Source organism: Panthera onca, chromosome A3, assembly GCF_046562875.1.
Source record: "Panthera onca isolate mPanOnc1 chromosome A3, mPanOnc1 haplotype 2, whole genome shotgun sequence".
NCBI classification, from domain to species: domain Eukaryota; kingdom Metazoa; phylum Chordata; class Mammalia; order Carnivora; family Felidae; genus Panthera; species Panthera onca.
The window spans coordinates 21,812,322-21,824,010 of NC_138341.1; the positions used below are offsets into that span (position 1 = coordinate 21,812,322).

The following is an 11,689-nucleotide window of genomic DNA, read 5'->3' on the forward strand; positions in this document are numbered from 1 at the left end:
GGCATCCAAATTCTGCTCAGGTGTTACCTCCAGGAAGCCTTTCGGGCTTCCCCACCAGGCTGAGTTATGTGCTGTTTTCCGGTGCTCTCAAGGGCTGCTGTGCTTCTGTGCTGGCAGCACTCAGCACATTGAAACAAAATGATTTGCTCCTCCGTCTCCTCACTAGAATACAAGCTCCCTAAAGGCAGGAATTACCTTTCTCATCACGGTGTCCCAAGCGCCCCCTAGTGGCTGACACACAGTCCTTGATAAAGCCATCCCAGGAAAAAGGAGCTGGTTGTTGGGAGTGGAAGAAAGCTGGAGAAAGCAGGATTTTAGTTGAAGATAGACAGGATGAACGAGGGCTGCAGCTTAAATGTCACCTCCTCCGGGGGGACTTTCCTGACCCCCAGCCTACGTTAGTTCTCATGTTACACATTCTCACTGCACACTTCGTTTTCTTCCTCAGCATTTATCAGACTGTAATTACACCTTTATTTGGGAATTGTTTCTTCACTTGGCTTCCAGGGTACCCTAATCTGGTTTTTCTCCTACGTCACTGGCTGTTTATTTTCAGTCTCCTTTGCTTGTTCCTCATCTTCTCAACCCTTTAATGCTGGAGTGGTCCAGGACTTGGTCACCCTCTTCTCTTTCTACACTCCCGTAGAGATATCTAGTCTCAAGCCTTAAAAATACTATCTAGAAACCACAGAAAACAATGGTTGTTGAAGCTCAATGGTAGGCAGATGGGGGATCACTGTGCCATTCTTTTTTTTTTTTTTTTTTTTTTGAAATTTTCTATTTCAAAGAACTTAAAAAGGGGGCGCCTGGGTGTCTCAGTTGGTTGAGCGTCAGACTTCAGCTCAGTCATGATCTCGCCATTCCCGGGTTCAAGCCCCATGTCTGGCTCTGTGCTCACAGCTCAGGGCCTGGAGCCTGTTTTGGATTCTGTATCTCCCTCTCTGTCTCTGCCCCTCCCCTACTCGTGCTCTGTCTCTGTCTCTCTCTGTCTCTCAAAAATAAGTAAACGTTAAAAAAGTTTTTTAATTAAAAGACCTTAAAAAAATAAAATGGCATCTATACGATGATCCCCAGATCTCTCATTGAACTTCAAACTCAAATACCCAAATGTCAACTTGATCTTACCTCCTTAACATCTAATAGGCATCTCCAGTTTCATTGGTCTAAAACCAAAGTCCTAGGGGCGCCTGGGTGGCTCAGTTGGTTAAGCGTCCAACTTCGGCTCAGGTCACGATCTCGCGGTATGTGAGTTCGAGCCCCGCATCGGGCTCTGTGCTGACTGCTCAGAGCCTGGAGCCCGTTTCAGATTCTGTGTCTCCCTCTCTCTCTGACCCTCCCCCGTTCATGCTCTGTCTCTCTCTGTCTCAAAAATAAATAAATGTTAAAAAAAAAAAATAATAAAAAAAAAATAAATAAAACCAAAGTCCTGATTGTCACCCCATCCCAAACCTTTTCTTTCAGCTGTCCTCCCATGTCTGAACATGGTGGCTCTGTCCTTTCATTTGCTTAGGCCAGAAACCTTAGAATCACCATTGATGCCTCTATTTTCACCCCACTTCCAATCTGTCAGCAAATCCTGCACCCACCCTGGTCCAAACCACCATCATCTATCTTCTTGATTATTGCAGTAGCCTCTTTGGTTGTCTTCCTTTTTCCACCTTTATTGCCCTACAATCTAGTCTCAATCCAGTGACTAGGCACCTAGGCCAGATCCATCACCTCCTCACGTCACTCAGTACCAGCCAAAGGTTTTCCAATTGCCTACAAAGCCCTATAGGCCCCTTGTCTCATTTCATATTACTCCCACCTCCCTCCCCAGTCACTGTGGCGTTCACGCGGGTCCTACAATATACCAGGCATTCTTCCACCTCAGGACCTTTGCATTTCCTCATCTATATGTAATGCAATCTGTCAGATGTCTTTATGACCCACCTGAGGACCTGCTTTAGGTCTTGATTCAAATATCACCTTTACCACCTCTCTCTGCTTATCCATTTAAAAACTGCAATCTTGGGGTGCCTGAGTGGCTTAGTCGGTTAAGTGCCTGACTTTGGCTCAGGTTATGATCTCACAGTTCATGAGTTCAAGCCCCGCATCAGCTCTCTGCTGTCAGTGTAAAGCCTGCTTCAGATCCTCTGTCCCCTTTCCCTTCCCCCACCTATGCTCTCTCTCTCTCAAAAATAAAATAAACATTAAAAAAGAAAGATTTTATTTTTAAGTAATCTCTACACCCAACATGAGGCTTGAACCTACAACCCCAAGATCAAGAGTTGCCTGCTCCACCAACTGAGCCAGGCAGGCACCGCTGAATTATAGTGTTTTAATCAGGCTGCTTTCCACCTAGCCCTTAGGGATGAGCTCATTTTATGGAGGTAATAGTTTTTATTAGAAATACTGAAGGAGAAGAAGTGAGACAGGTAATTTCAGAGTTCTGACTGTTTAGGGAGCCCTGGCAGGGATATTTTGGATAGTGAGAGGGCAGCATGAGGGTACTGCGTAGGGAAACAAGGAAATGGGGTTCTAAGAGGCTGAGAGAAGGATATAGAAAGGGGATAGAATGACAATTTGCAAATCTTCCTAGAGGAAGGATCTTGAGTTTTCCCTTCTTCCCAGAAACAAAATGAAAACCAGCTTCTCTCTTTACAAAATTGGGAGGTGATCAGATGGAAAGGATGATGATGATGGTGGTGACAATGACAATGACAACACAGCACTTACCATGTGCCAAGCACTGTTCAAATTAAATATTTAGTCCTCCTAACAACCCTAAGAGGTACACACTACTATCAAAGTTGTAGAGGTGAGGTGGCTGTGCTCTGTCAGTCTGCCCTTAGGTCTGCAGTCTGGGCACAGAGGACAGGGGTATGCAGCAGCCTCTCTGGCTGGAAGCCCTCCACCTCCCACCCCAGGCTGTCTGCCCCAGGGATGACAGGCAAACAAACTGGGCCAATGATGTTTCTGGGCACATGAAGTGAGCAAGCCTCCAATTGGAGGGAGGTAAAGAAGGACATTACCTGACATCATGAAGGGAGGTGAATGTCAACTACAACTTTGATCTCTCTCTAGACCTCAGTTTTAAAGTGAGAAGGGAGCTGGTGTGTATAAGGAGCAGTCACAGCACAGACACTTAACTTAGAAGACTTAGGTTAGGTCTGGACCTTACTGGTTGACTCTGAGCAAGTCAATCCTTCTCTCTGGGCCACACTTCCCTCAATTACAAAATGAAGGCATTAGATGGGAGTTAAGACTCAAGGTCTTTTCCAGCTCAAAAACTATACAATTCTAGAACCTAGTGGCTGGGTATGACAAATGATGATCTCTCTCTCCCACTGCATATGCTCAAGAGCATGATATTTTGGGTATAAATATGCCAATGTCTGCTGTCTGTCTGTATATGGGTATTCCAGCTATATGACTAAAACTTTAGCTGTTTGTGGGTAAATAAGGGATGGTTCTTGGTTTTCTCCAGGAGAGACCAAATGGCTCTGTGAGATAGTAAACTATAAGATCAGTGACTTAAGGGCAAATGATTCTAGAAAAGGTTTTAGTTTGAAATCATTCTTTAGCATAGTTATTTTTTGTTTTTGTTTTTTTCTGTTCTTTTTACAGCAAGTCTAATTTGGTTTTGACATCAACCCTGTGGAGGCACAGGTTTTAACAGAAGAGGGAAAAGAATCTCAGAGATTAAGTGACTTGTTCAAGATCACACGGCTCACTGGAGCCAGAGCCAAAACCAAGGTCTAAGGCTTCTGATTCTGGGATTGTGTGTTCTTCCTGGTACTGTGCTGGGTGTTAGAAGAGACCATGTGCAGAGAAAAAGAGCCACAAGGGGTCTGTTTCTAGGTGAAGGCAAAGTGAAGAGGCGAAGGATGCCAGGCTGACTTACCTGCTTTATTCCCATTTCTGCAGCCTGCTGGCTGCAGTGTCTTTTCATTCAGAGGAGAGGCTCAGAAGACTTAAAGATAATGGCTATTTCAAGAGCCAGCAAACTATGATTAGAATTAATTAGAATGTCAGAGGGCAATGATAAGAAGTAATAACATTCTGGAGCCTCTGGCAAGATCTGGAAGATATTTACTAACTCTTCTCAGAACCTAATTTGCCCTCTTTCTCCGGGCTCACTTCTACTATGGAGCAGGGATGTGATCACAGCACCTCTCATGGTTGCTGTGAGAATCAAAAGATATTATTAGGTTAAAGTACCTCTGAAAAGACACACAACATTTGCTTATTCATTCAACCTACCAACATTCATTGAGCACCTACAATATCCCAGGAACTGTGTTAGAAACTGGAGGAAGACTAAGACAAACAAGGAGCTCAGAATCCCCAATACTATCTCCCCTGCTGCCTTATTTTTCTTAACTCCTTATGTCTCTTCTTGTCCAGGATCATATGAGGAAAAGAGGAACTGAGTCTTCCAATTCCCCAGCTAAGTGCTTCTGCCCTAGGGAATTCTTGCTATGGCTCAACCTCTAGGCCGACATTGCACCAGCAGAGGGTTCTCCCTACTGTAGCTCATCCAACAAATCATTAACTCACTTGCTGTGAACCAGGCATGGCTCTAGGTGCTGGGGAGACAATGGTGAACAAACATAAGGTCCCTGCCTTCACAGAGTTGTATTTGTTGTATTTTGTACTAGGGAAGGCAGACCTTAAACAAATAAACACACAAATAAACATACATTCACAAATCATGGTGAAGGTATTATGAGGTAGGGAGAGAGAAGTGGAACTCAATTTAGAAGGCCTGAGGATGGCATGCCTGGGTGGCTCAGTCAGTTAAATGTCCGACTGTTGATCTCAGCTCAGGTCTTGATCTCAAGAGTTGTGAGTTTAGGCCCAACCAGTTCTGCAATAGGCATGAAGCCTACTTTAAAAAAAAAAGGGGGGGGGGGTGGGTGGGGGGTGTCTGGGTGGCTCAGTTGGTTAAGTGTCCGACTTCAGCTCAGGTCATGATCTCACAGTCTATGAGTTCAAGCCCCACGTTGGGCTCTGTGCTGACAGCTCAGAGCCTGGAGCCTGCTTCAGATTCTGTGTCTCCCTCTCTCTCTGCCCCTCCCCTGCTCATGCTCTGTCTCTCTCCGTCTCAAAAATAAATAAAAATATAAAAAAAAAACAAAAAAAGCCTATCTGAGGATACATGAAGCTGAGATCCTAGAAGGATGAGAACTCAGTTAGCAAATAGCCGGAGGAGGAATTCTCCAGGCAGACTTAGGCCCTTGATGTGGGAAGGAACATGGTGTCTTCAAAGAACTGACAGAAAAGCAGTGCATCAGAGACCAGAGCAAGCACAACAGTGATGCTTAACAGTGCTTAACAGAGCTAGAGTAAGAGGTGGGGGCCAGACCACGCGGGGCCTGGAAAGTAAGTGCTCTGCACTTCTGGTGCCTTCTCCTGTCTCCCCAGGGTAAAGAAACAGCCTGGGTTGGTCTGCTAGTCCTGACAACCATGATGGTGATGAAAGGCTGGAAGTTAGCTAGGGAAATGTATCCTAGTACGAACCACCAAAAAAAAAAAAAAAAAAAAAAAAAAAAAAAAAATTGTCAGCTTCAGCTCCTTTGCTTTAGGTGATTAACCTATAAACTCCTCTTACCCAGAATCTATCAACCGGGTAACTGGGTGGTTGATGCCAAAGATTTTCATCCCCACCCCATACGCTGATCACAGATCTACAGAAATAAATTTGTTAATTCACTGGTCATTGTGCCTAGAGCATATGGACTCCTTAGTTGACTCGGATGGCTCACATCTCTTGGGATGGATACTGATTTACCACTTAAAACCTAGAAGAGGATGTAAATGTGCACAGAAGACCGTAATAAAGGGAAGAGAGTGATAAAAGCCACATGAGGTATAACAGAGAAATATTATTGAAATAACAAAGCTCTTTCAATCACATGTAATGGAAGCCATTGAGTGCTCCTCTGTAAAGAACACCAAAATTAAGAAGTCGTAAATTATAAGTGGTGGAAAGACTGCCTCCTATAGGAGATCACAGGAAGTGAAGTCAGGTGGAGATTGGTGCTCTCAAGCCCTGCCTGTGGGGATGTAAATTGGTACCTGTGGTACCTTTCTGGGAAGAAAGTTGGCAACATGGACTAAGAGTCTCAAAAAATTTTGCTTTGACCTATTAATTTCCCTTCCAGGAATCCACCTCAAAGGAGCAGGGAAAAAATTTATTTGAAGATTTATAGATAAGAATTTTCATTATAAGGTTTTTACACTAGCAAATGGCTAGGAACAACTTAAGTATCCAAGCTGGATTATATAAATACATTATGGCACATCCTCATGATATAATAGTATTTAAATGAAGTTTTTGAAGAACAGTAGTGACTTTTGTAAATGTTCAAGCTATCGTTTTAAGGGAACGTGCAAATTAGTAATTACAATATAGTAATTGCTTTGACAGAGCAAGGTGGGAACAACTGGGGGAATGAAGGAAGGATTCCCAGGAATACCGACCTTCAAGTGGGTCTTAAAGGATGTGTAGGAGTTTCCACGTAGAAGGGAAAGAAAGGACGAAGTGGAGGCCCCTAAATTCTGCCAAAAAAGACTGGGAAGTGAATACACCTCTTGAGAAAGGATTGCAGGAGCCATACCTCTCACACAGCCACAGCGAGCAAGCCCATCACCTTAACCGAGTCGTTAAGCCCATCAGGACTGGTGATCCCCTCCCACGGGAGAAGGGATGGCCCTGGAGGCCACGCCCACCGGAAGAACTGGGGGGCACCGCGGCCCGCGGGGCTGATCCCTACGCCCAGGCTTCCTTGTGAGTGAAATAAGTCCCAGCCTCCACGCAGCCTCATCTTCCAGATTTTCCGGCGGCGCCAAAAAGCGACCCGGAAGGTTGGCCAGGCGCACAAGCGCGGTTGCCCACTGGACTTCAGCGGTGTGAAGTTTCACACCCGGATGGAGGTTGTGCGAGGCCTCCCCAGACGAGGAGGGCGACTCTGAGGTAGAAGTAGAGCGCTAGGCCGGGTGCGGAGTCCACACAGAGCCAGAGGGCTCTGGGAACCAGAGCATTACCTTCCGAGCCTGTGGCCTTGGCTGCCTCCCACCCTCTGGGGCCCTGCTCCCTGGTCCCTGTCTGGTCGGCCCCCGCAGCTACAACTTTCGCTTGGGTCTTCATCCCTGGAGTCACCCCTGTGTTCTCCTCACTGCCCGCGCTCCGAGGTTTGAGAGGGGAGGCTAGGGTGAAGAAGGCCTCTGGCCTAGCTGCAGCAGCGGCCTCCGGCCTGGCTTTTGGGACACCTGACTTCTCAGGTGGCTCAGGCTTTTGGTCTGAATTGTTTCTCTCTTGGGAATTGTACATCTCCCCAATTCCAGACCCAGCCTGCACGAGGACTGGGCTGCCGTGGTCTTTCCAACGCCGCAGTGAGCTTGGACAGGCCGTCTCTTCCGGGACTAGTCCTTCTGGACAAAATCCGCTTCTTCCCGTGGTTTGGGCCTTCCCTTGCTTACACCTCTCCGTGACGCGGGGTGTGTCTGGAGGGCTGTGTCGCTGAAGGGAAAGGGCTGTAGCTGGGAAATGTGAGGAGCCGTTTCCTCTTTAAAATTTGAATTTGGATGTCCTTTCTGGTCACCTGCACTCTCCTGCTAGTCACAGAGCCCACTCACTGTTGTCTTGCGCTTGTCCCTTTGTAGTCATTTTACTTGACTGGCCAATGAAGGCATTGGGTTTCCTGTCACTAGGAGTCTCACTTCTCCGTGGCCTCCCCTGTGGCAGTTCTCACAAATGCATCTCCTCTGACCCAGATCATGGCTCATTTGGATGAAGCGGCCCACCGGCTGTCCAAAAGTGGCACAACCCTCTATGCGGTGCTGGAGCTTAAGAAGGGCGCCTCACCCGAAGACATCAAAAAGGCCTACAGGTTTAGACTTCAGCCTCTTTCTAAGCCCTGGGATTCCCCCGCCCCCCCCTTAAACCCTTCTCTTTCTACCTTGCTGTCTGACCCATTTTTAAACCCTCGAGCCCTCACTTTGGGTCAGACGGGGCCATCATCCATTTCACTGTGGCGTGGGACAGCATTTAGACCTGGGTTGCTTGCCTCCATCCTTGGCACCACATCTCATGCATTCTTTCTTCACATCCAAAGGCCTGTCCCTGTCGTTCATCCTGCCCTCCCTCCCCAGCCATTCCCTAGCCATCCTCTCCCTCCTTTTGGGTATTGCCTGGGTAGGAACCTGGCCTTGAAGTATCATCCAGACAAGAATCCAGGGAACGCTCAAGCAACAGAAATATTCAAAGAGATCAACACAGCCCACTCCATACTGAGTGACCCCAAGAAGCGGAAAATCTACGACCGGCATGGCTCGTTGGGAATATATATATATGATCACTTTGGCGAAGAAGGCGTCACTTACTATTTTACACTGAATAGTTGTTGGTTCAAGGTATACAATTCTTCTAGTCCTTTAAGAATAAGGAAGGGGGCGCCTGGGTGGCTCAGTCGGTTAAGCGTCCGACTTCAGCTCAGGTCACGATCTTACAGTCTGTGAGTTCGAGCCCCGCGTCAGGCTCTGTGCTGACAGCTCAGAGCCTGGAGCGTGCTTCAGATTCTGTGTCTCCCTCTCTCTCTCTGCCCCTTCCCCACTCATGCTCTGTCTCTCTCTGTCTCAAAAATAAATAAAAACATTAAAAAAAAAAAAAAAAAGAATAAGGAAGGAGGGGTGACCCTCCTCTTCTTGGAGAGCTAAGCCTCCTCTCCTAGGACAAGTGCTTCTGCTCTCTCTTATTTTCTGGGTGCTGGGGGGATTCAGGGAGGGGAACTGGAATGGAAATCTAGAAGAACTGCTGGGTCAAGGCCATTCTTTCCCACCTTTCAGACACTTGTCCTCTTGTGTGCTCTGCTCACCTGTTGCTGTTGCTGCTGCTGTTGCTGCTTTTGCTGTGGAACACTTAAGCCACCATCTGAGGACGTTGCTAGAAGATATCAGCAGAATGTCCAGAATCAGCCTCCCAGGTCAGGTGAGGACCATAGACAGGGCCTGAGGTAAGAACTGGATTAGGAATGAAAGAATAGTTGGGAGTGAAACCGTGAACCCCTAATATGGGAGACTCAGGTCAGTATTGAGGCAAAGTGAAGAAAGAGAAGGGGATACACCCGGCTTCTGAGGGGCTTTTGCCATCGACTGACAATTTGAATGTAATATCGGCCTCTCATGACTATTAGGCTAAGGAACTGGGAGTCGGGGGGAGTTAATGTAAGGAATGGGTGGGAGAGTGCCTAGAAAAGGCAATAGTTGGAGACAAGCTAGAGGATGAAGTTTACTGCCTTTACTCTAAAGGAAGATGAAGTGCCAGATTATCCCCGCCCCAAGCAGTTAACTTTGTGTGGCTTGACTGAAGTTTACTGTAGTGCCACCTAGTGATGCTGATGAGTAACTGCAAAGTGATGCTTTTCTCACCCCGGGACTAAAAATTGTTATTAATTGTTGATATATGTGTTTTTCAAATTCCACCATAGGAAACAAAAGAAATTTTAGAAGAGAGGACGAAGATAATGAATTTCATGGCTAAAAGATTAAGAGGAATGAGGTACATATGAAAACTGAAATGCAGCCAGAATCAAGGGATAAGAAAAGAAACATAGACTAACTTCTGATGAGTCATTAGTAGAAAGTTTATATTTTATACTGTGGATTTCATGTGTTTATATCCTTACCCACAGAGGGCTTGCTTTAAATTCTGGATCATCATTCCTTCTTGTTAGTAAGGTGCCAACTTCTTTTACCCCCAGGTGCTGACCCAGTGAGGGTACCTTCTGCCACCCAATCCACTGGACACACCGAAGAGAGGAGCAAGTAGCCCTGTCCTGACATTGACCCTGATTTGCCCCTCTTCTTATAAGAATCCAAACTTAGAAGCATTGATGGCATCTATCCTAGTGACGATGCCACCTCTGTCCTTGATGGTATCACTGACCCTGGCGATACAGGGTCACCCAGCCACTCTTCTTTTTAGCTCCAGTCCCAATTTTAATCTGCTTAGAGAGCAGCCTTCCCGTCCCTACCCTTATGAGGTCTCAGGCAGTGGTGACAGACTTTTCCCCAGCATTCTTTTTCCTGTGCCTTCCTTGGGATTTGAGCCAATTTCAGCCGGTAGGGTCCCTTAGCTGCTTACAATATCTCCACCAAGATCCTGATAACTGAGCAGGGTGGATCCTTTCCCAGAGCTACTATAGCAGCTAACCTCCTTTGTTGCACCTCTGCACCAAGAACTCTAACCATCAGCCTCATTCCTATGCCAGCACACCTTTCTGGGGCTGGTCTCACGTTCTTCTGGTGCCCATGCACTTGTCGTTGTCAGCCTTATTCCATGCCACCATGAATCAACCCGGGCAAAGTATGAATGCATTTGAGATGTAGGGGTAGTTCTCCCACCTTTGGATTCTCCCTGGACTACACCACAGCACAGCATGCCTTAGCATGGGTCCTATGAGTTAGCTGAAGCTCACATATCAGTGCCTGCTTGCCTTCATCCTTTTCACCATGTCTTGTGCAGGCTGATCATCATATATTTTGTTCTTAAAACAGGGGCATGAAACTTGTGATAGGGAGAAGATTATACTTTTCCAGACCCTTTTACCACTCATGCCTCTTCACACTGCCTGTTTGGTATACTCTCCACACCATTTATTTTCCTGTCCACCCAAGGTCAAAGCTAGTAACTCCTCAAACCTCTCTCCTGACTGGGAGAAGGGGTAAAGAATGTCAATAAATAAAAGAGCTTTTGTCCAATCCCAGTGCATCTGTTGGGCCTAAGAAAGACTAATTGTGCCTGGGATCGAGCAAAAGGCCCGGGGAGGGGTGCCTGGGTGGCTCAGTCGGTTGAGCGTCCGACTTCAGCTCAGGTCACGATCTCACGGTCCGTGAGTTTGAGCCCCGCGTCAGGCTCTGGGCTGATGGCTCAGAGCCTGGAGCCTGCTTCTGATTCTGTGTCTCCCTCTCTCTCTGCCCCTCCCCCGTTCATGCTCTGTCTCTGTCTCAAAAATAAATAAATGTTAAAAAAAAAAAAAAAAAAAAAGGCCCGGGGAGAAAAAGACAGAGGGCCAGTGCTCACATCTGAGACCAGCCTGCCTTGGAGAGGAGGAGGCCAGGACAACTGTAGAGTTGGGGCAGAGATTTCCCGGAGCCTTGTGATTATGATTTTGTCAGTGCTCTAAAATTTCCCCAGAGACCAATTCCCCTGGTACCCAAAATAGGTTCCTGGCACTCAGGTCCCTTCTGCTCAGCTCAACTTCTCTCGATTTCCTAACAAATTTAAAGTCCTTGGAGTGGCTCCAGTGATGTGTTCATGGACCAAATTCCCACACTTTTTCAGAGGCACGCTCATGAGGTCGTTCCAGGCCCTGGTGCGACTGCCAGCTCTAGCCTCCTTAGCTTTTTTTTTCCTAGGGTGGTATAAGAAGGTTCTGGGCAAGAACAACAATGGACCAGAAGTGTTGGACCAGAGCCTTTCTCTCTAGTCACCGATGCCCCTGTTCTGATTTATAGGGATCAGCAGAAGAAGGTAAAGGTCACTGGCTATGCCTTGGAGGCAGAAACTTTCACTGACTGTAGGTCTGGTGAGATCTTTCCTGCCACCCTGAGTCATGTATGGCTCCTCTCATCCAGGCCAGTTTAGATTGTGTATCACTGCCATGGAAGAAGAGCCCAAGGCAGAGCATGGGGGTCAGGGGCT

General features: G+C 46.9%; 1 protein-coding gene across 1 annotated transcript; it reads left to right on the forward strand.

Annotated features, from left to right (window-relative positions):
* The first annotated feature begins 6,823 nt into the window (after positions 1–6,823).
* DNAJC5G (DnaJ heat shock protein family (Hsp40) member C5 gamma) lies at positions 6,824–10,746 on the forward strand. Its single transcript, XM_060651100.3, has 6 exons — positions 6,824–6,961; positions 7,762–7,877; positions 8,187–8,400; positions 8,833–8,974; positions 9,474–9,544; positions 9,747–10,746. The coding sequence occupies exons 2-5, from the start codon at positions 7,765–7,767 to the stop codon at positions 9,524–9,526; spliced, it is 522 nt and encodes a 173-aa protein (XP_060507083.1). The 5' UTR covers positions 6,824–6,961; positions 7,762–7,764; the 3' UTR covers positions 9,527–9,544; positions 9,747–10,746.
* Positions 10,747–11,689: the final 943 nt, after the last annotated feature.